At 43.3% G+C, this 24101-nt stretch overlaps 1 protein-coding gene across 1 annotated transcript in view; it reads left to right on the top strand.

Moving 5' to 3' along the window:
• LOC104463666 (solute carrier family 22 member 23-like) overlaps window positions 1-21046 on the top strand; it is a gene marked incomplete at both ends in the record, with an annotated part of 77391 nt that extends 56345 nt beyond the window's left edge. The window contains one exon of the mRNA XM_010076088.1: window positions 20889-21046. Coding sequence (XP_010074390.1) covers window positions 20889-21046 — 158 coding nt within the window. The remainder of the gene's footprint in view (window positions 1-20888) is intronic.
• Between the last annotated feature and the right edge of the window lie 3055 nt (window positions 21047-24101).

The following is a 24101-nucleotide window of genomic DNA, read 5'->3' as shown; positions in this document are numbered from 1 at the left end:
GGAATGCCTGGGTTGCTTCAGGGTGGGGGTGAGTAACAACAAAAATGTATTTTAATGCATTTGACTTTCTAAATTTATCTTTGTTTCCCTATCTGACTCTGGTGGTGTGCAGTAGTTTTCATATCAGGGAAAACTATATTTAAGTGGTGTTTGCAGGGAGGCTGGCACAATTCCTCTGTCATGAGTTTGGAAAAAAATGAAGGTCAGCATATATCTGGGTGGGTGGGTGTGTGCCCAGTGGAGGAAGAGGAAAGACTGGTTTATGAAGAAAAGATAAGGATTTTTTAAAATTTTTTGAGTTTAATTTCTCTCAGGGAAGAAACCCAAGTGGTCTCAGTCTTAAGTGTTTTTTCCATTTCTTCTTTAACAGTTCCCTGTATTTATTTTTTTTTGTCATTTCTGAATGAAATCACAAGGTGAAAGCTCACCATAGCACCATCAGCTTACTTAAAGTGCACTTTAAGATTTCAGTAGGCTTTAGCTATAATTTAAAAGCAGCTCTGTCATCGGAGTGTAGGTCTACCCTGCAGACCAGTGGAGACCTGTGTTCTCAGGTTCTGGAAACAATAAAGATAGCACAAAGGACAGTAGATAAGTCTTTGTGGAGCTCCACTGCATTTAAAAGCCACAGAAGCAAGAAATGCCTGGGGTGCATAGGATTTGGCCATGAAAAGGAGCTGGGTGCTTGAGATGTGGCACCTTTGGAAGGGGAGACTGTGACTCCAAACAGGAATGCTTCCCTTTGCTCACTCCAAGGCTGTGCTCAGTACAGAGACCGGGCATGCTGCCTGGCTTTGTAAATAAGCAGAACTGCACCAATGAAACAGGCAGAATGTTTATTTTGGGTAGTGTCTCCAAGGATTCCCCTTGGGAAGAGAAATGTCTTAATTCCTTCATGGCACCACTTGTGTTCTTTGATTTCCCATGCAGAAGACATCCTCCATCTGGTTCCTGAGGAAGAAATTATTCTTCTCCAAACCCTTACTTCTTTAATTGCTTGCCTGTGTGTGCTTATGAGACTTAAGAGTGAAAAATTGTACTCTTTGAAAGAGCTATCCCGATGCAAAAGAGGCTCTGTGGAAGAGGCCTCTGATGGTGGCCACTGAAATGTTTCAGAATAGTGTTCACATAACAGCTAACACTGAAGAAAATGGTAAGAGGGGAGGTCAGGCTGCTCATTTGGGGGGATTATTTACTAAGACTCAGATCTGTGCATTTGGATTGTGAGCAGATTTGGCCCACAGTGCTAAGTATGTAACACCACAGATTAGCATTTTTTTGTTTTCTAATACAAGATGTGGAAATCTGCTTTGTTGACAGCATTGTAAATGTACTAAGAAATTATTTCTCTATTTCCTCTCCTTGTTTCATTCCAAAAATGATAAGCCCTTGGTGTTCCAGGGTGTTATGTTCACTCCAACACAGACATACACATTTGGAGCTCGTACAGCACTTTGTAGCAAGCTGCTTCTGGGGAACATGCTGCAGTCGCAGAGAAATTTTTTAGCCACAGTTTTGCTTATTCTAATCCTATATAAAGTATATTATGTCTTGGACTTTGGGTCTTCATACATTTCAGTGTATGCCTTATTATAGGGATCAATTTTAATTCAAGCAATAGTATGTGTGGAAAATACAGGTACTGTAATTTAAGAGTTTCCCATGATCCCATGGATTTATTTTTTTTTTATTAAATGCTTCATCTAAAAATCTCCCATAATACTTGCAGATATCACTAGTTATCTTCAAGTGTTACAAAAATCAGACCTACCTGTCTCATCTACATTTGCACACATACTTAGAAATTGAGTGCTTTGGTTGCTTACTTGCCAAGAAGTGTGTTGAGGGTAATTTGGTATTTCACAAACAAAAAAAAAAACCCAAACACAAACAAACAAACCTCTTTAATGCCAAAATAATTCTCTGTTCTCCCTGCAAAGAAATTTGCATGAAGGGAGGAGTTCACTTAAGTGGAAGAAATGTACTCCACTTTCCAGAAAAGGGGATCAAATAGTGTGCGTGTCCCAGCAGCGAGTAGCACAGGGGAGTGCAAGTTGTTAATCACACTGCAGAGAATTTTGCAGTTAGCTGTTTTCAGCCACGATTTTAATCAATATGATATTTTAGTTCTGTCAAATTCAGAATGAAATAATGTCCTTTCTGCTATCAACTTTTAACCATCCGAACTTTAGAAAACTTGCTTCAGCTTTTGTAAGGCCCAGCTTGTGTATTGTTCTGGAGACTGGATATTTTTAATTAACCTGGTTTTGGAGGGTGACTACAATGGATGTCAGCTGTGTTGTGATACTTACTGAGTACTGAAGCACTTGTAGTTTCCCCTTCTTCTAAAGCATTATAAATAATTTCCAAAATCCACAGCCAGTTGCAGTTGCCCTGCTCAAGACAGGAAAGCCAGGAGATAAAGCCCTCTTCTCCCTCAGCCCTCCCCCTTTCTGGCAAGACATGAAGGAGAAACCCAGATCACTTCATGGTGAAGGAGTATTACAAGCCACATTCCTGCCTAGGTAAATTCACCACCTCATTTCAGGGTGAGGATTTTTTTTTATTATTATTTGCTGCTTTCTTGAACTGGAATAAGCACTGCTGTGGATTTCTACAAAGCTGCTCTACCCTGTCCCAGGAGCTGACAGCCCCTGAACAAATGGAAATAGACTGCTGCGTGTTTTGAAACAGTACCTGTGTTAGGATCCTTTGGCGATACAAGCCAGGTGGTGTAAATATGGATAAATATTGACTGCGTTTGCTGCGGCACATAGTCATTTAGTGGTTTATGTGTGAAACCATGGAAGGAAGAGGCTGAAACAGGGACACCTTCTGCTGTTTAACGTGAAATACCTGTTAGTGCGAGGTATAATCAAGAGAAACACGTTCTTAGTGTTATACTCTTGTTTTAATTAAGCCCTGTCTGTTACACATGGCGATCCTTGCAGTGGTATCAATGTCTCTTTGGCTCCTTTAACATTCAGCATGTTTTGCTGAAGCGGAAACAGTGTGGCCAGTTGCCAAGCGGTAAGCATAACTGAAGTGTCGGATCAAGGATAACTTGTTTCACGGATTGCAGGACTGTTTTTAATGTAAGGCTCTCTTTCTGCTGGAAATACATTAGTTAGCTGAAAATGTTGATTTGCAGGTGCTGGGCTCATATGGCTCTTTCGATATTAAAAATAATAATGTCCAAAGCAATTCTTCTGAAGCTTGTTCTGATGTTGGACAGTTAAGTGTCCCGTTACCTACTGTTCTGTGATAAAGAAATATTAAATTCAGATGTCTTTATAATGATAATTTAATATTCTTTCCTGAAATAAATTGTGCCTTCTATGATTCTTTCTAGGAGGTTATTGAATAATTGACTACTGAGAAAAAGTGAAGATCCTTTTAATAGGCAATAGAATCTGGTGTGATTTATGAAAATTAATAGCTAGGCCTAGAGCTTCAAATGGGATATAAATAGCTTGGTGTGGATATACAATATTTAGACATGAAGATGTCCTTATTAACATCAATTCTGAATATTGTTGTTTATTTTACATACTTCTCCAAACAACTTTAATTCAGTTTCCCAAACAGTGAAGCTTAGAGTTTATGTATTTAGGACCTATATTTGAATGCAGGGACAGCTGATAAGTTATTTGTCTGTAGGTGAGGGAGAGCATACCAAAAACCAGGTGGTGTTTTCTTTTTTTTTCCCCTTTAACATTTTTTTTCCTTTTTGTTATGCTTGTGCAGGCATTTGTTCAAATTGAAAAATCAGCTTTGAATCTTTGTACCTTCTAGGAAGGAAGAATGTGCAATGATTGGTAAGGCAGAAAATATTTTATAGCTGTTGCTTTTATAGTTTTATATGTTAGCTACTGATAAGCCGGTAATAAATCAGTGCAAGCCTCACATGCCTACGCTTTTCCTTCTTTGCACAGAACTTGGATATTTTTGCTCCCTGCTCTCCTCTGTGCGGTGAACTGCGTGGGGAGTTTTCCTGTTTTGAAGAAGGATTTGGAAATTAAGTTGCTGCCATACTTCAGATCTTAATCTTCTTTGCTGCTTGCAGATGAGTCTTCTCTGGTCAGCCAGGTCAATATTAAAACCAAGCTGCACTGCCTAAAACCCAGAGACTCCATCTATATCAGCATTTTCAATTTCTTGTATCTAGAGTTCAGAAATTGTCTATAAATTGACTTCCCTGAAAGGAAGGCCACGAGTTACAAGGCTCAGCCATCTCCTCGCCAGGCTGTTAGTGAACCATGCTGCCTGCCTGAGGCTGAGCAAGACAGGGGCTGATGGTTTGCCTTGTTCCATTTCTGTGCTACCTGTGTTTGTCTTGTCCTTTTAGGAGCTTGAGTATCACTTGCTGTGAGTCATAAGTGAATACGTTAATGTGGTTAGCCTTGTCCCTGGGTGTTTGTTTGATTTTTTTTTTTTTAATTTCTGTGTTGTTCTCGATCCCTCCCTTGATTCCATGCCCCACCTTAAAAAAAAAAAAAAGTCATAATTTTCTTTGGCTTTGATTTTTGTTTATGTGATGATGCAGAAATGTTGGTGATACCAACACAGTGATGGAGATGGCAGCCTGACAGTAACTAGCTCAGCAATTCTCAGACTTTTAAATCCTTAACCTTTCTGTATCGATTTGTTATCATTTCAAAAGTGATCTGCCTTTTAGATTAGTTTATTTTAATCAAATGCATGTGAGCATGTGGCCCTGACAGTAACTAGCTCAGCAATTCTCAGGCTTTTAAATCCTCAACCTTTCTTTATCGATTTGTTATCATTTCAAAAGTGACCTGCCTTTTAGATGAGTTTATTTTAATCAAATGCATGTGAGCACGTGGGTGTGTTATTTATATCCCTACAGTGGCAAATGCAAAATGATCTGAGCAACACCTTCTGGCCAGGTTAAAAGAGAAACCGCCTCAGGGGAAACGCTATATATATATTTAACTCCAGGTAGGCAAAGGTGCAGGTGTACATTGTCTGGATTTTGGGGCGAAGGAAACCCGTTACTGCTAGTGAAACTGTTAGAGGTCGATTTGTCTGTTGTTGGAGTACCCAACAACTGTATTTACTGGCAGTTTACCCTCAGGTAGTGAATGCTGGAAAATGCAATTACGGGGCAGAGGGCAGGGGAGTGAATTTTAGAATACCACAGAGCACATCTGGGTGCACTGGGAGCTGCTAGTCTCTTGCTGGAGAGTGGAAGAATGGGCAAAAACTGTCTAGCCGCTTTGAGATTTTTTTCTTCATGAAAAGGTTACTTTCTATTTCACCATCAGTGCACTTGTTCTGTGCAATGCATGCAGGAGGCAGAGCAGGCAAAATAACAGGACCCTGCACCTCTTACCATTCTGATATTTGGTGGTATCTGCACTCTCCCGTATTGCTGTGCTGCGACTGTGTACGCAGTTGGGCGATTGCTGTGTGACTTGGGCTGCTCCTGCAGCTGATCTCCAGGGAGGGAGCGATGAGCTGGAATGCTGGGGACTGCACACGCTCCAGGCTCAGTGGACCTCAGCCTTCAGCATAGTGCTGGTTGTTTATTCACAGATATTACCTGTGTACCCCAACTGACGGGTGTTGTTTTCTGTGTTGAAATGAGGGCTGCAGAGTCCCACATTTCTTTCACAGGCAAATTCTGACCTATTCAGGCATGCCTGTAAATAGGCACAGATATCCCAAGCAACATAAAAACGCATGATGACAAATGAAAGAGAAAAATAATGCTGTGAGTTTCTATGTGCTAAAAAAATAAATGGTGTATTATGCTGGGACACAGACATAAAGAGTGGTTGTTGTGACGGTGATTTTGTGTGTGACAGAGGAACACAGCACATAATGACTCTGGCACTGGCTCACCCTGAATGGAGGTTTTTCCACTGAAATGCTGATTGTAGGGGCTAGGGTATTTTGATGTTTAGAGTTATTGCAGCGCCGTAGGACAGCGTAGCACCAAATGACTCTTTTCAAGCACGTTCCCTCTGTGGCTCTGGCAGGCTGGGTGCTGAGCAGTAGATGTCTGGTGCCTTGCTCGCCTGCGAGTGGGTCAGGGTGTTGTGTCACCAGCATTTTTGAACACCTGGCTTTTCATCTCCTTTGGGTGAGAGATGGAAAGGAAGACAGTTTATTTAGAAAAGGTTTTTTTTGTTTACTTCTGTCTCTTCTTACTCTTGGTAGAAATGGTATTCCTCCTTCCATGTGAAACATTTGGCTGAACTATAAATATGAGGAAGTGGCTGAAGAAACGGGTTAACTCAATTGTTGATTATTGGATGATTTTGTAGAATTTCTGTATTTTATTGTAGCTCAGCCACATAGTCACATATTCCTGTTAAAATTAGGAAACAGTGACAATAACAGAAGCTGCTGTTCTCAGAAACCTGAGCTTACACTTGCCATGGAGTGAGGCTGGTGCTCGGCGGTGAGGCGGGCAGTGCTGCAGGAGGGCACTTGCCTGTGCAAGCCCCTTTCTCACCCACGGCAAGTATGTCTGCCTATTGCTCGGGAGCCACCTGGAGCAGCCCCAGTGCCCAGTGGCTCCAGCCTCAATTCAGAGTTTTCCAGATTTCCATCTCTGGCCCTTTTTTTAGATGAGAAAACTGTCATTAAACCTTCCCTGTGTCTGGAAGTCTTGTGCAAATGTGCAGGGATTTGTAAAGAGACCTGCTTGCTGTCCAGTTCCTGACAGCCCCATGTAGGGCCATTCTCTGAGGGTCCAGCTGGTCACTGGTGGGGAGCGTAGGTAGAGCTCAAGGGAACAGCAGTCACCCCCGGGGCAGGCTCTCCAGGTGGGACCCGCAGACATAATTTCTTTTGCTCAAATCTGCGATCCTTGAATCTCATCACTCAGAAGAAGAGGTTGTGGAATCTCCTTCTCTGGAGACATTCAAAGCCCGCCTGGATGCGTTCCTGTGTGATCTGATCTAGGTGTTCCTGCTCCGGCAGGGGGATTGGACTAGATGATCTTTCGAGGTCCCTTCCAATCTCTAACATTCTGTGATTCTGTGAAGTTCCGTCAATCCCTCAGTCAAACCTGAAGGAGACTATAAAAATATTTACCCTTTAAGACTGCACTTTGAATACTGAAAACTAAAAAGAAAAATAATAAGGATGGTTTTCTTACTCCGTTTACTAAATGGCGTAATATGCCTATTCCTCCTAGATACTTGATGTAAGTTTTTTGGTTTGTAACTTGTAATTTATTTTATTTTATTCTTTAGGACCTGTAGTTCTGAACACTTTTGTTCTTGATTTATATATTTTTGTCACTCACTTGTGTTACTCCTCCTTGTTTACTTATTTGTTTTTGCCCTTGGCTCAGAATCCGTATGCATCCCAATTATATAGCCCTCTGAGCTTTATCCTTTGTTGAGCAAACATCAGAGTTCAGTATAATAAATATGACTGTTCTTTGGCAGCATTCTCTGCATGTCTTTCATAGCTGAAGGGTTTACAGCACTTTAAAATGTCTTTAATTTTTTTTCTTCAAATTTTGATTAGAAACATCACTCAGCAAGACAGAGGAGCAGTTTGCATTTTCTCTGCTTCTGTAAACATATATAACTGCAAGCAGACATTAATTTTACTTTTTCAAATTACATCTTCACTTTTTTTCAGTAAGAACAGCTCTTACAGATTTAGTTATGCTTAGTTCCCATGTAAACCAGAATGCCTTTTGGATGTAGCCCTTTAGTTGGTAACTTGGTAAAATCTGGATGTTAGGTACAAGGTGGTTTTCCTAATTGGACTGTGCAACTTAAATTATACATTTGAATCAGTACCTCTTTGTTCCCATGTGTTTTTGAGACAATAACTTGTAGGTTTGCAGTGTGAGTGGTCTGGGGAAGGGCTCTGCCCCCCTTCCCTGGGGATGCTCTCCCCCTGAGCCACGTGCTCGCAGTACGTGCCTGGTGCTGCTCTGGCATCAGGGAGCATGTGTCATCTTCTGTTGGATGTGTGGTTACCTGGGCTGGGAGACAGCCAGGTCCCTGAGACATTTCTGTGGCTCTTGTGCTGGAGGGGACATGTACGTGCAGTGTGCCCAGGCTTGCTGGGACCTGCCCTGGGGACATGCTGGTGTCCGAGCACAGTGTGAGGGTTCCAAGGACCCTTTGTCACACTAGGAAAGGCAGGATCAGCCACAGAGCCTTTTTCCTCCCATCACCCAACATTTTTGTCGTGGATGGAAATTGTCTGGTTTACCACATTCCTTTAAGTGGTTGGATGCAGTTATGAAGCAAATTGGTGTTTGCTCTGAAAACTGAGCTCGGCTCTTGTACCTTTCCACTTCAGCCCCTTCTCTCTTATCTCCTTATTGGCTCTGCAAGAAGACCCAAAGGAAAATTTGGAAACCGTGACTGAATTATTTCTGTTGTGTCAAGCAACAGAGCGATTTACTCATAGCTCAGTGTGGGAAGGAAATGGAATATGATGAGCTGGGGACAGTCTATAGTTTATTTCTCACCTACCCCACCCCAGACACCATCTCCTTTCTGCCACTTTTCTTCCTCTCCCACCCCCCTACACATTTCTCTTACTGCAAAAGGGTGGTAAATATAGGAGGTTTTTCTGATGTACCTGAAACTGCTCCCTGAGCATGGGAAATCTAACAGCGCACACCATGCAACTCTGGCATTGCATGCATAGGAGCAGCCTCTAGAAGTCATGTTGTCATTTATGTACTTTAAGCAGTCTATTGCTGCACAAACAAAAATATTGTTATCTGAATGGAGAAACTGCTTGCTGTGTGCATTTGTCTTCAAAGTAAGTAGCAGAACTTATTGGTGAGACAACCTCCCAAAAATCCTCTGACCCTAAAAGCATGGCTTGGCCGTACCTAGGCAAGGTGAGGTCTACACCAGGCTCTGCCAGCTGGTCTCCTAGACAGCATTACCTCTACCCACAGGTCTTGTCTTTGACTTTGTACAATCACAGATACAGTGAAGCACCACTTGATAGGAACTTCCATTTGAAACGCAGAGAATCACACAGAAAAATACTTAGGAATTCATAGGAAAAGGTTGGCAGTCATTCCTTTCCCAAGGGATGGGTGTGAACATGTATCTTCACAACTTTAGCTGTAGCTGTGATGCGTACAAAGTTTACTAACACTGTAATCAGAACAAGTGAAATAGTCTTCCATGAACTGCAGCTGGATTCTTTCCAAGGAGCTTGGTTTCCTTTTAATGTCATGTTATTAATTAGCTCAGCAATTAGTTCTGGTTTTATTTGAAACAAATCAGTGAGTGTTGCCATCTTTGAACTCTCCATACGTGGCAGGAGTTTTCTTGAAAGAGGTCTTTCTCTGGAAAAAAGCAAGCATCCTCTGTGGGAGGATGGGTCCTCCTTGGGGTGATCGGTGTATTCCCAGCCTGCTTGCCAACCTCTACAGAGGGAGGATATTAAAAAACATGAGCTTTCTCTTTTTCAAAGTTATTGCAAAGCAATAGGAGGTTTTCCATCCATTCAGCAGAAATATTTAGCTCTTACCATAGTTTTATCAGGATATATTTTATCCTTGTGAGATACTCTTGAACAAACTCACCCATTTTTCAGGGATGATCCTGGGAAAATTTGGAGTCCCAGTGAATGTTTTTGGGTGGTCTGGTTTGGTATTGCATGGACATCCTTAGCACAGCAATTTACATGGAAAGATGAGATGCTGGAGACATTGTAATGCCAGTTGCCCTTTTATTGCCCTTCACCCTCCAGGTTTTACCAATTCAAGGAATTCCAGTACTACAGGGGAAAAACTTTTAACAGGTGGTATTTGTAAAGATAGCAAGGACAAAATTTAAGGAATGTTTAGCTTTGGCAATTATAACTACATATGTGACAGCAGCATGTGAGGGATGTTCTGTTGCACTCACCTACAGGTGCTGCCCTCCTGAGTTAACCTGGGCTTGAAATAGAGATGTGCTTGAAGAGGGCTGGAAAGGGAATGCTCTTCCCCCAGCAGGTTTTCTGCACTCTTATTCATAGAATCATTAAGGTTGGAAAAGACCTCAGGATCATCAAGTCCAACTGTCAACCCACACCACCTAACTCATTCAACCATGTCCCTAAGCACCACATCTACACGTTTCTTGAACACCTCCAGGGATGGTGACTCCACCACTTCCCTGGGCAGCCTGTTCCAATGCCTGATCACTCTTTCAGTGAAGAAATTTTTCCTAATATCCAGCTTAAACCTTCCCTGGTGTAACTTGAGGCCATTTCCTCTTGTCCTATCACTTGTTACTTTAGAGAAGAGGTCAGCACCCACCTCACTACACCCTCCTTTCAGGTAGTTGTAGAGAGTGATGAGGTCTCCTCTCAGCCTCCTCTTCTCTAAACTAAACAACCCCAGCTCCCTCAGCCGCTCCTCATAAGACCTGTGCTCCAGGTCTTATTGAACTCATTGAATTCTGCTGTTTGCTGCAGAACCACCTAGAAACCAGCCACAAGCAGAGATCACTGTACAGACCACTCCTCATTTGCAGAGTGGTGGAAGGTATCCTATACAGCATACAGTTTGTGTATTTAATATAAAGAATGAAAACCTATAATTAAAAACTTGAGACTTAATTTTGAATTAAAATTACAATAACTTTAATAGCTCTGGGAAGCAGGTTTTTTCCCGAGGTTGGGTGTCATATCTTTTTCACTTTAAAATCAGTTGACCAAAAGGAAATCTTCACTGGTCTTTCCTTTTTCCCATAGAATATATATTTTTTTTTTCCTCCTTTATGGTAATGTTGCTTGGAAAACAAAAGCTTGTTGGGAAATGGAAGAGGAAAAACAATATTACTTCCTAACTGTGCACTGGATGCTTTTGTATCAAAAGTTTTCTCACCACCTATATACTACCACAGCCTCATTTTAATTTTTGTATTGTCAAAGGTTTAGAATTAGAGGACACCCAACCAGGCGCTATCTTGTTTGTGCGGATTCTGGTGCATGCACTGTTCAGCGCAGTCCTCGCTTGTCACGTGGGTGTTCTCATTCTGTCTGCCTGCCTTTGCCTTCCCCAGACCTGTGTCAGGTTTGACACTGAATCCCGGAGACAGAGGACTATTAATGCAAAAGTCACCCCCTTAGTTTGAGCAGCACTTCCTTCTCCAGTGAAAGCACCCAAAATATAACATCTTATTGGCTCTGAATCTCCCAAGCTCCACTTTCACGGTGTTCATAAAATATCTGTCCACAGTGCCTGGCATAAATCTTTAAAAACAAGGATGCCCTGGGGGCCAAATGTGTGACAGCCTTTCACAAGGATGCTTGCTAATTGCTTTTGATTAAAACGCCTGCATATCTGCCAGCCCTTGATGTGTGCTTTCAGCCGGCACTGTGGCATTGCAGGCTCTCCCTGATGCTGGTGATGCTACCTGAGCAATGCAGGTCCTCTGAAATGGCATGGGGCTCTTCAGAGCACCAGCCCAATTTCCACTGATTGCTTTTGAGATCAGGGGGAGGGGGGGAGAGGTTCAGGGAAGGAAAAGGTACATGGGGCTTTTGCCTTTACAATTAATTATACAGACGTACATATATATACACACAGATATCCATACATATATGTATGTGTTTATACATACGTGTGTGGGGGTTTACAGCTGTATTTATGAGATAACCACCCACCCAAATGTTTACCTGGACTCTGTGTATGTAAGCATTTGGAGGGCTTGTTTATTAAGTTTACACAAGCTAAAGGTGCAACGTGCTTTCCTGGGGTTGTGCCTGTGGTGTGCAGTGCTTCAAACAAGCCATCCTCCTTCAGTCCAGGGCAGGCATGGAGGGCAGGCGGTGCTTTTTTAAGACCTAGGGAGCACCAAGTACAATTCTTGGCCCTTTGTTTTAAAGTTTCCTCTGTGCTTGTCTTTTCTGCTTGGTAAACTAGGCTGTGAACAGCTCGAGGCTCCTGTGTCAAATTCTTGTCAGCAATATGCAGTTCTGCTGGGAATATGCTCAGATCCAGGGCTCAGTTTTATCCACTTGTCCAACAGCATGTCAGTAATGGTGAAAAGTTCTCACTTGCGGGAGCATCTCATTTGGGATGAGGGCTAAGGGAGAGAGGGGCTGCTGTTCACTGCTCTATTGCCTCAGCAAGCTGGGAAACATTTAATAAACCTGAAACAAGATGTTAGGCTGTTATTTGTTTGGTCTCAATCCTTGGTTCTTGTTCTGGTCCTTTTTGAGGACCATCGTCATTGTGGAGGTTGCAAACTGAGATTTAGAAATAGCTGCTGTTGGAATATTATTTGACACTTGGTTGATTAAGAGACTGCCATGCAGATTTGCACCTATTAAATTTCTTTTCTGTTCTTATTCTAAGTGGCTACAATATTGTTAAAAATTCACTAACAAATACAGATGCAGAACCCTTTCATCTGAAGCATCAAAGAAAATGAGCTCCTCTGATACCTTTCACACTGTTTTTTGTTTCAACTACTCTCATTCATTCCTGTCAAAAAGATGCCAGTTGTGATTTAGATCCTGCCAAGAGAAAAGGAGCCAGCTGTTGTGAACAGCAGAGGTGTTTGATTTGCAAAATATTCCTGTGGTTGTGGCTGTGCATTTCCTTTAGAGCAAGCCACCTTTTTGGAAGAAGGAAGAATCCAATAGATTTCTGTGCAATCTTAGTTTTTTTGCAAAAATAAACAAATATTGACACATGGTTTGAGAGTCTGTTAATAGAAGGTAGGAAGCTATAGACTGGAGGTGGAAGAAAATTTTTTTTATAGACAGCAGTTAATGTATATGAGGACGTATGTTATGGCAAAGCTTTTTAATCACTTTTTAATTGCATTTAAATTAAGTCATCTTTATTCTGAAATTAGAGTGTTCTGTATACCAATTTCTTATGCTCTTTGTCACTGCTGTTTAGGTTTCCAGGGCCACCTTCCTGGTTTTGTTTCATAATGCTGTTATTCATGTACAGGAACTGTCACCAAAAATCAGTGTTGGCTGAGAGCTGCTGCATCGCAGCAGCACAGATGCTGCCACTTTCCTCTGGAAGTAGGATGGGTGGCGACTGCAGTACCACAAATGTGATTTAACATTTCTTTGTTTTTATTACTTTGTGAACAGCAGGCAGTGTGGCATGTTAAAGGTTTCTTACGCAGTCAGCCGTCTGTTTTGTAAGATGTTGTTTGTCTTGTGCAATGTAAAACTCAGCAAATACAGATACTATGAGATGAAGAGAGGAACGATGCGTGCTCCCTTCTCTGCTGCTGGTACTTCCTGGGAGCCAGCTTGGATCCAGAGCATGATTGAAGCAGTTGGGCAGCCTCTGCACTGGGTCTCCTGTGCCTGGAGGAGCCGAGCTCGCCCGTGCTCTAGTTTTGGTAAGACAGATACCTCTTCTGGTTAGATATCTACTTATCTGACAGCTCCATCCAGTAGATATGGGATATGTGTGCTGGTCAGAAATGAAGAGTGGCAGTGCATACCTGGTGAGGTGTGCCTTGCTGGCTGCTGGCCCTGGAGCCAGACTGGTGCTTCATCAGCTCAGGTTGTGTCACTGCACAGAGGACAGACATTAAAAGCGTTAATTGGATATAAATGGTGATCTGGTGTGTGTTTAAAAGAACCCCTCAACAAACCTATGATGTGTAGGAAAGTACCTTTGAAGGAGGACCTAAGTCTCTTCATAGGTATATTTTAGAGTAACTTTTGTCCTGCTATGTTGTTGGGGGAAAATAATCCCATTTTTCTTATTCGGCCATTGGAGGTTCAGTCTATTACTGGTCTCTTTGCTTAGCAGCGAATTGGATTTCTTCAGAGAGGAAATTAGATTTTTCCTTTCCTTCCATTCTGTCTCTGTCCTGTGTTTACATCAACTGGCTGTTGTCTGTGCTCTGCAGTGCGCGTGATAACCTTTCCGTCTGCATGCTGCTTCATCTGCTGTTCTCAAACTGTATTTACACGTGGTGCTTCCTCCCTTACTTCTGGTGATGGCAAAGATGGTCAAGAAAAAGTGCTCTGTGTCTGAATTCAGCTGGGAGCAAGTACAGGCTTAACCTGGGCCGTTTCAGCCAGCTCTAATTGGAATGAGAATTGTACATAGCCCATGGGCAGGGCTTGCAGCTCCTAGAAGTTTGTGTCTAGTAACCACCTGGAAGTTTGGGTATATAAGCAGATACAATGGATTTTATTTATTTACTTCTCCTAGCAGCCAGCTGCAAACTTAAAGGCTTGTCTGGGAGTCATTAGTAGTTTTTTCTGCAATTTTATCAGTCGGCTAGCCACAAGCAAGCCCGGGGGACGTGTTATTCTGGGAATATCCAGCAAGATGATCTGTTTACAGCAGAGAGCAAATCCCACAGAGTGTTGGAAGAAGAAGAGGTCCCTGAGGTTTGAGAGAGCTTGGTGGGAATTAGGAAATAAGGGGCTGGGGTTGTGTCCCAGCAGTCTTCAAGATTGCTCTGACAAAAGTGGCGGAGCTCGTCATGCCAGAAGGGTCAGCTCAGGGAGCACAGCGGTGGTGGGACATGCTGGAAATACTGAGCAGCTTGGAAAACTAAGTGCTCTGAGATGTTTTTTTCTTTCTTTTTGTTCTTTGTTGAAAGGCAGAATACAAATGTAAAATCCTATCTGAGGGCTGCAGCCTGTGTTTTATCCTTGACTGAGCTGAGCAGCTGTTGGGGCTGAGAGGCAAACACAGCCCTGGTGCTTTAGGGTGCTACCACCACCAGGAATTTCTGGCATCCTGCATTTTACACCTAAAACTGTTGCCTGAGCTTTCTTCTTCTCAACTGATAGCATGGGTCTTGTTCATCTGAGTCTGACTCATCTGAGTCTGAGTCTCCTCCCTTTTGGGATAGGGGAACATCTTGATGGATCCTTAGAGGGAGGGAATTAAGCGTGTTGGGAGTACAGTAATATGGGGGAGACTGTCAAAAGTCATGATTTTTTTTTTTAATATAATGTGAAACTGTGAATGTGAATCTGGAATCAGACTATCTCCTCAGGGATTTTTTGAGTAGGAATGCTGTTGCCCAGACTTCATGTGCTTTGTCCTGGCCGTTTTCTCCTGCATAATTACAGTCTTGATGGCTCAGCAACTGAAACTGGGCAGGGAGAGAAAACTGCAAAGGCACGAAAAGCAGTTAGCTTGTAGTTCCTGATGGAGTTAGCGCTTGGGCTGTGGTGCAAGAATTGCTTTGTGTTTTGGGACTGGAAATGGGTGAATGAATGCTGGAGAGTTATTCAGGCAGTGTGAATTAACCTCTTTTTCCTCTTGGTATATTATTTGCAAATGACTTACAACTTCTTTTTTCCTTTAAATAAAAGTATTTGCTATTCATCCTTGTGCAAATATCCTATGAAAATAAATGTCAGCCTTTGAAGACAAGTGAGAAGGTTTCTGAAACCTGAAACAACTTATTTGTTACTAGTGAGCAAGCCTAAGACCAAGTGAGAAAAGATGAGATGTGGCCCCAGTTCCCTTCATATGGCAATGACAGCTCAACTGGTGGAGTTTGGAGGAGGTGGGCTACGCAGGGCCATGCTCTGTGGTGACATGAGCTGATGTTAACCCAGTGTTACTGGAGTCCTCACTGGTCACCTGTCCGTGTGTCCGTCTTCTCCAGATGGACTGCTCCTTCCACAGCTTCAGGCAGAGAGGGTGGGAGAGAGGAGCTGGCTTGAAAGGGGAGAGGGCACCATTGCAGATGTCAGGCCGTGGCATACCTGGATTATTTTAACTCAATTTCCCATCGTCTTTTCAGAAGAGGTTGTCTGAAAAATTGTTGTCAAGGATATCAGCCCAGAGGTTTTTCCATCCCAGTGCCAGGGAGAGGAGAAGCTGTTAGCAAAGGCTGCTTGCCCTTTCTGATCTAAATCGATATGCCCCTTGTCACCAGTGCTGGCTGTGGGTAGCCTGCTCTCCAACCCATGGTGTTACTATGCCTCTGCTGATGCCCAGGGGTGGCAGTGACCTCCCATGCAAGAGAGCAGCTCTGCACGTGGTGAGGCTGAGCTCCCGTGGCATTGCAGAGGCTCTCTGTTTGTTCCCTCCTCACACCTGCATCCCAACGAGTCCCAGTGCTCACAGTTGTGCAGCTGGGAAGGCTGAGCTGTGCGCCCTCCTGGCCTATCCATGTGTCCCGTGCAGCTTATGGGGCATGCTGGTGGGAAGAGTATCCTGGTCCTGCTTGGGGCCTGTACTCTAAGACTCTGCCATCCCATCTGAGCTGCCAGCAGTGTTGGGATATTCCTGAATTTTACTAGCTTCACAGAGATTCATGATGGAGCCTTGTCCTTTTCTGTGAATCCCAGCCTTTTTGGTGAGCTGTCTCAAGAAATATCTTCCTTTCTGCTCCACTCCCTGGGTTCTTCCAGATTGGACACCTCTTTCCAGATGAAAGGACATAAATGGCATGCACCAGTTCCAGTGCCATATAACTGTAGTGAATCAATTCACTGATGGTAATACACAGCTGCTTTTTGGCAAAGCCACAGATGCACTAGCAGAAGGGCCTCCCAGTGCTTCATGTGCTCTGTGGAATGGGTCTGCTTTTCCCTGTGAAGGCTTGTTCAGGTTTTTCCTTCCTTCTAATGAGAGTCCCGAAGGACTGTGCTGCAGAGGGGACACGGAGGGAGGGAGGGAAAGTGAATACCGTTTAAAGAAAAAATATTTCAGTATTCAAGACCTGCTCAGGAGGTCTTACCCAATCCAACTCCGGTGGCATGCTGTGGGCTGGCTCCTATGGAATAATGATGGACCCATCCTTGGGGTGCATGTGGCTCTCTTAGGGATCAGGTAGGGCCATTGCTGCAATGCTGGAGGGTAAGCAAAAAGGCCAGTGCATGAAGTAGTGGGGGAGCTACTCTGAATGCTCTGAAATGCATCCTCTTAGTTAGTATACCAGAAAATGTTGGCTTGAAAGTCCTTTTCTTAAGCTTGGCCTTTGTCAGTAGGAACAGACAATATAGCTGCTGTGGTTCTTATTTCTTTGGTTAATATTTGAAAAGATTTCCCATGGGATCTCTAAATGACTCAGTGAGAGACCTTATAGAAGGACAAAGTTATTTTTATTTTTTTCCCCTGAAGCCTCTAAGTAGGCAGGTTTTGCACAACCACACTCATTCTCTCACGGATTTCATTCATGCATGCTCTCACACCCATGCACTTGCAAGTACCAAGGCGTATGTCCACATGATCTGGCCAGCATCACTTGTGTGACACAGAGGACAAGAGGCAGTAGCTGCTGGGTCCACATCACATCCCTGAGGTTGTTCTTGGCAGGCAACAACAAAGCAGTTTGAGGTTGCTTTTCATACCCTTTAGGAGTTGATGATGTTTACAATTTTTTGCTTCATTGTTTTTTCTCATCCTTCATAATTCTCAGGCAATCTTAGTGAATTTCAGCTCCTCCCCTTCCCCCCACCCCAAATCTTGACATTTCATGACTCTGATCCTGTTCTTCATCTTCTTGATACCGTATGGGTAAGTCAGGTTGTTCCTCCTTATTTTGTTACTTGAATAAAATCGTGGATAGGGTGAGACTGGCACAATGGGCATGTGCCATTCCTTTAACCCATGCTGTGCCAGTCCTTCTGGTGTCTGCTCACTTGCTCTCACACACACATACACTCATATACACACACACACTTTTACTCTGCCTTTGTTCATCACCAGTTTTAATATTTCGGGTACAAATCACTGCATCCAGACTCATAAAGTAACATCTCTGGCCCCAATGCTGTTCTTTCCATGCCAGAATGTGTTTCTGTGCATCTTGCACATAAGTAGTGTGGTTACTTTGAGTGCATCAAGCAGCCCCCAAAAATGTTTTAAACCCTTGTAGGGGGCACTGGCTCTCCCTGTGGCAGGTTTGTGGGCTGTGGGGCTGCTGGACATTGATTTGTGCATTTCTGTAGAGGAAAGATGTACAGGATAGAGTCCAAAAGGAGGATTTCTACACTCTGCTTCTGTGTTTTCCAGACAGAGACATGTGCCATGCAATGAGCCTCATACATTCTGTGTCTCGTGTCTGTGATTTCTACGGGGACCAGGTCTGCACCACGCGTGTGGTGAGGCCATTGCCTTCCAGCTAAATCCCACTTCTGTGCTTGTAATGTCCGCTGTTACTGGGTGTCTATTGACAATGAGAAAGTCTGTCCCACGTGTCCTAGGCACATCTGATTTTACTGCCAAAGTACTGTACGACTGCTTTGCTACAGGTTTCCACTTGCCCATACAATTGTTTGCCTGGGACTTATGGAAATTAGGCACCTGAGTTGGACCTGCTGTTGTGGCTGTGCTGCTTAGAGTACAAATGCTGGGCAAGGAAGCAAAATCCTTTCTGTGGCTGTCTCTTTGCCCACACAAATTTTCCAAGTAGAGCAAACAGATGTATCTGGGAGTGTTTGGTACTGATGGTAATTTCCACGGTTTGTGTGTATGACAAGGGTTTACCTCACTCTCCATGCTCCACAAAGTTGTTGAGGCAGAAAATTTCACTGAAGGGAGGAACTGGAGCTTTCTTGCTGGATTTGCCACAGGTGAATAAAGGTGATTTCTGTCTTGCAGTGATTTTATCTGAGTCAGTACTTTGTCATGTGAACTCAGTAGAAATTGTTTGAGCCACAGAGACCTCAAGCCCAAGTGCATGGCGGCACCAGTGTGAGCATCACCAGGGTGCAGGGTGCCTCTCCGAGGGCTGGCACAGGGGTGCTGCAGTTGACTGATAGATGCTTCTAAAAACTGCAGTGCTGAGTCTTTTGTCATATAAAATTCATGCCAGAGATGTTGGAAAGTCAGTAGGCTGTCCAAATATGTAGAACATTTCAACAGAGATGTGATATTTCATATACACGGAGCACCTGCTGATGTCACTTGAAAGTCATGCTCACCCAGCTACAGCAGGGAATTTTGTATGTGTGTTCTCCGGCTTCTTCAGAGGAAAGGGCAAAACTTGATCGTATATGTGTGATAATCCAGAGAAGAAAACAGATGCTAAACAATCTCTGAAGCTATTTCCTCTCTATACAATGAAAAACTGCTGCATACAGAGTTACATACTATGCACCAGTGACTTAATGAAACACAATTGTATTATTTGGACACCTTTTTCTGACTTTGTAGAAAAGTTGTTCTCTCAGTTAATTTTTTTTTTTTTACCTGATACTAACCTAAGCAGTGCAATTGAAATGCCAACGCCTCACCTATCTAATGCAGACTTCCTGTTTCTATAGCAACAAAACTCATCCTTGTACTTAATGAAGGAATATTGGAGTGTGAGTAACTGGGACTCTAGGGCTTAGAAAAACAAACAGAACCACTTTATATTTGAAGATTAGGAAAATAAAACAGAAATGACCTCTTTGCACAGAACAAAAAATTCACCAAGGCTTGGGATATTTCATTAGTAAGAATGAAACCATATTGATGTCATAAGGAGCTCTCTGTTTCAATCTTGTTTTCCTAATTAAAATGTAAAAGCCCTTTATAGCAAGTAAGAGTCTTTCAGGTTTTTTTCCCCTCTTCCTTTTCCAAAGCTGCTGTGTTTGTGGTTAAGCTAATGAAAATTTGGGCTGCCTCGCAACAGATACATTTTTCCTTCTGTATTGGCAAAAATCCATTAATAGTTTTGACATTGGCTGAAAAAAAATGGAAAAACCTGCATATGGTGCTTAATCCTAGATTTCATCTACAAGCTAGTTCTTGGTCAGCTAGTTTAAATCTGAGTTAGTTATAAATGCTGAAGAAGCTACAGATCAGAGAGGGAATGAAGGAGCAGCTGTCATCTCTTCATATTGCCTTATAGATTTTCAATTACAGTTTTAACAACTGTTAAATTCTAATTTAAAACCACAATAGAAAACATCCCAAGGAAAAGCAACAATGCTGAGAGCAACAGATGTTTACAAGCCTATGTTTCTGTATCAGCATGCAGATAAGTACTATGCAACATTTGTGGCACGTTTATTGTGCTTAATTATTAATCTGTAGAAGTGAAAGTGGGCAAATGGGAAACATGAAATAGGAGCTTCTGTTGCAATTCTACTGGCAACAAAAAATTGTTTTAATATATTTCCCCAAGGCAGTCAAAAATTTTTTGCTATTTCTTCTGTGACTTTGTTTGTTTGTTTTAAAGCTGTGATTCTGACAAATTCATCTTAATTTCTGAGGACTAAATAAAAAGAAGCCAGGGCTTAAGGAAGCTTTTATCTACTTAACACGCTTGTCACAAGGCAGCTGAGACAACTGACAATTCCAGTGATGGTAGTAAATTGCCCCACAGCAAAAGGAAGGATGAAGGACAGGATAATGCAGATGGAAGGCTGGCTCGTTTGAAAGTTGATCAAGATTAGCTATTGTGATAGCAAAAAGCAAATCCAGAAACAACCCACTCAGCAAAATCCAGCTAGAAACTGGCTGAGTCATAGCATATTAAACTGTGGGCAGGTGGCATCCCGTAAGAGCTGGGCGGCTGTACCCTGCTGGGAGCTGCGCTCTTCTGCCTCCCAGCAAACTGATGGGAAGGGCATGCAGCATCTTAGAGAACTGCAAAAAGGCTCAACCCAAAATCTTTGGATTGTGTTTTACCCTACATTCCCTTTAAAAAAACCAAGTATCTTACAATTTCCCAAAATGCTTTTCTAGGCAGAGATGGAAGGAAAGCTGACAACAAGGATGCAGCAGGTCTGCAGGAGGTGCAGTAGGCATATGGAAGTTGTAATGTTAGTGCCATAGCCAGTTGCTAATGGGCTTCTCTACAGCTGCTGGAGTATCTGAAGCCTAAATACAAGAGGAAACAATATTTATACAATTGTACAGAACTTTGGCCAAAGGTCTTGAAGGATATTAACTACCTGAAAGTTTCCTAAAGAGATGCTCTGTGGCTGCTTTGCTAGCAGGGTGCTAACGCGTTCACATGTGCTTTCTGTTTCAGGGATAGAACTCTGTCCTCCTGGGCACCGGTTCATGATCACCATGGTGGCGAGCTTCATCGAAATGGCAGGGCAGTTCCTCATGCCAGGGCTGGCTGCCCTCTGCAAGGACTGGCAGGTCCTCCAGGCAGTCATCATCTGTTTTGCTGCTTTACTGGGTGTAAGTATCGCTTCTTCCTGTCGGGTCAAACACAACACGAGCTCCTAATGTTGGACTTGGGAGGTGCTTTGTTGTCAGGAAGTGTGTGTGCTTCACAATAAATATGAGCCTTTCCCTTTGTTCTTACATTCACCTTTTCCAAATGTTTGACTTTGAAATAAGATATAATAACTTTATAATTTGCTGTAGCACACACAGGGGTTACGTGCTGTGATGTGGTGGTAACTTGGGAGATGGTCCTCTTTTGCTGAGCAGCAAGTTGTACTTTGCCATTATTCTGGCTGTCACTTCCCCTTTAAAGATGCAAACAATTGGTGAGAGGATGCATCTCAGCCTAGCTGGTGTCAGGTAACACATATCAGCTTTTGAACAAGCACACTTGGATGTGGTGTGTGTGAGGTAGACTGCCTGCTCAATTTTGCCCCAATTAGTGCCCACTCTGCTGAAGCCTGAGTGGCCCGTCTGTGCTGGGCAGTGGCATGGGATCGTTCCCCCAAGGAATCCTCCCCTCCTGGCCACTCCCTCTCCTCTCTGTCTGCTGTGCCGGTGGCATTGTGGCATTGGTATGGATATCCTGAGAGAAGTAGGGTGGCTGTCACCTTGGGGATGGTGCCAGGTCCATCCCCACCAGGACTTTATAAACCTCCCCCAAAAACATCTTTCTTCATTGTTCTGTCTTAATAGTGACACGCAGTGGTGGCATAACACAACGAAGGCTTATGAGAGCAGTGTTGTACAAAACCATAACAGTAAGAACATGCTAGATTGTTTATTTTAAAGATAACACTAGCAAGACTAAAATATTTTAGTTGCTGTACACTGAAAGAAATGAGGAAAAAGGCCACCACACTGTGCAGGACCAAGTTGTTTATGTACCGTGGGGGGCCAAGCTGCTAGTTGTAATGCCTGACAAGTTGCAACATGAAAAACTTGTTACAGTATGTAAGAATTATTATCAGTTGTGTATTTTTCTATCAATGCATGAAGGCCCGCGACCTCATTGTGGTAACCCTCAGCAGGGATTTCTTCACTTATCCCCAAGCTCCCAGAGGTGGACATGCTGCAGCTTGGGCTGAGGGCAAAACGCAGCACACAGGGGAAAGTTACAAGTCCTTTGCAAGATAATGACACTTTCCCCCCCCTGTTTTCCAACACATAACATCTAAATAGTCTCATCTTGTCAGTGTTAACCTTGATGATGAATAAGCTAGAGTGTTCTTGTTAATAATGTGCAATGCTCTTCTCCCAAACCTGCCATATGTTATACATATACAAACACATGCAGGTCTACTCCAAAACCTCCTATTGGGATGCCTGCCAGCTGGAAAGCATTATATCCACAGCTGGATAGAACCCAATATCAAACATAATGTTTGCAAATATTTGGGTCCAAAAGGACAGTACAAAACTATGAAGACACCTAACGAATGTGATAGATGACATGGGCACCAGTAACCCCTTAGCAGTCTTCTGGAGGCAGCACATTTTCCAAGTGGCTGAGTCAGGGTCTTGTACACTCCTGTTGAGAGGTTGTCCCTGGGTGACATTGAAAGGGACAGGAAATGCTAACATTTATTTCCTAATCTGCAAGCGCTTGTGGCTTTTTGGCTGGACAGGATGGGCAGACTATGCAAACAGATTCCCCTTATATAATATGTGATATGAGAGCTTGATAAGTAGTGGTAATAGCCAGAGTAACAGGATTTGTGTTGCCTGAGGTTTTTGCATTTGCAGAAACGGATTGTGTTTAGGATGCCTGTTTAATTATGCTTTTCTCTTAGGCTTTTCTCTTCCATCTGTTGCATATTTTCTGGAAAGTGCTACCATTTTATTACCTCTTTCCTTTCCTCCCCTCTTCCCCCGGCATTGTGTTGGGGAATAGAGTGTGGACCCTCGGCATTTGTTACACATGAAGGAAGAAAACTAACTGATTTGTAATAAAAGAACTGAAAAACTGCACTGCTTGATAATTCCCCATTGTGTACTCTAAGCAGTGAGTTCAATAACAGATGCTGCAATAGCCCCTGTGCTGCCTCCTCCTCACTCTACTTCCCCCTCCTGCTGTGAGAGCTGGTTGCCCCTCCGTGCTGGGCCTTAGCCCTCTCCCACCTATAGATTTGTTCCTCTCCCAGCCATGTGCACATGGCTGTATCATCTCCAGGAGGCAGGCGGCTGAGCAGAGCCAGGAACTGGGCAGGGATGGAGGGTAAGTAGGAAGCAGATTTGTCTAGGAGGGATGGGCTGTTGGCTGGGACACCTGTAAATTGAGCAGATGCCTTTGCTCATTTCTCAGGTCACCCTGGAAGGGCAGAGAGGCACCCACGTAAGCCAGATGTGAGCACAGGGTTTGGTGACAAGGATATTAAAAAAAGTGAATTGTGTGTGTGTGTTAGAGCCATGAGGGAAGGGGAGCCCCAGTTATACGGAGGCATTATTTCCTCTCCCTTGGATGCAGGAACCTTCTGACAGGACCATGCCACGAAGGTCAGCAAAGGTATCAATAATCTGAAATAAACTCCTGCTTCACTCTTACCAAAACTGAAGAAGTGGGAAGGGGTGTCCAGTTCTCTTCTGGTGCTGTTAGATAGGATTTACCCTCACCAAGACACAAAGTTGTTCTTGTTGCCCTGCGGCAGACCCCTAACTTACACACTGCACCCTTTCCATGGGCATGGGTTTGCTCTGCATGTGGACAGGATCACAGTTCTGATTCCAGCTCTGTGTGGTACCTGCCTGGCCTTTTTCTATCTGTCATGGATTCTTCTCTGCTCTTAGGATTTCTCAGGCTTAGGATTTTTTTTCACAATGTCATTCCCACTCTTCCCCATTTCCTCTCCCAAGCAGCAGCTGTGTAACAGGAGATAAAAGTTTCCCACTACCCACCCCCCAAACCTCCTGTTCTTTTCTTCAGCTGCAAAAGGCTGGTCCTTTCCTCACTGATGGAGGAAGTAGAAGACTGTCAACCAGGTGTCTGCAGTCAGCTCAGCCTGGTGATCTGGGAGACTGCCCACCCTTGTCAGAAAGCTGTCTCAGCTTCACTTATATATATATAAAA

The sequence above is a fragment of the Pterocles gutturalis genome, unplaced genomic scaffold (assembly GCF_000699245.1).
Source record: "Pterocles gutturalis isolate BGI_N339 unplaced genomic scaffold, ASM69924v1 scaffold11658, whole genome shotgun sequence".
In the NCBI taxonomy this organism is placed as follows: domain Eukaryota; kingdom Metazoa; phylum Chordata; class Aves; order Pterocliformes; family Pteroclidae; genus Pterocles; species Pterocles gutturalis.
Note: the sequence above shows the minus strand (reverse complement) of the source record. Positions and strands in the feature narration are given on the sequence as shown.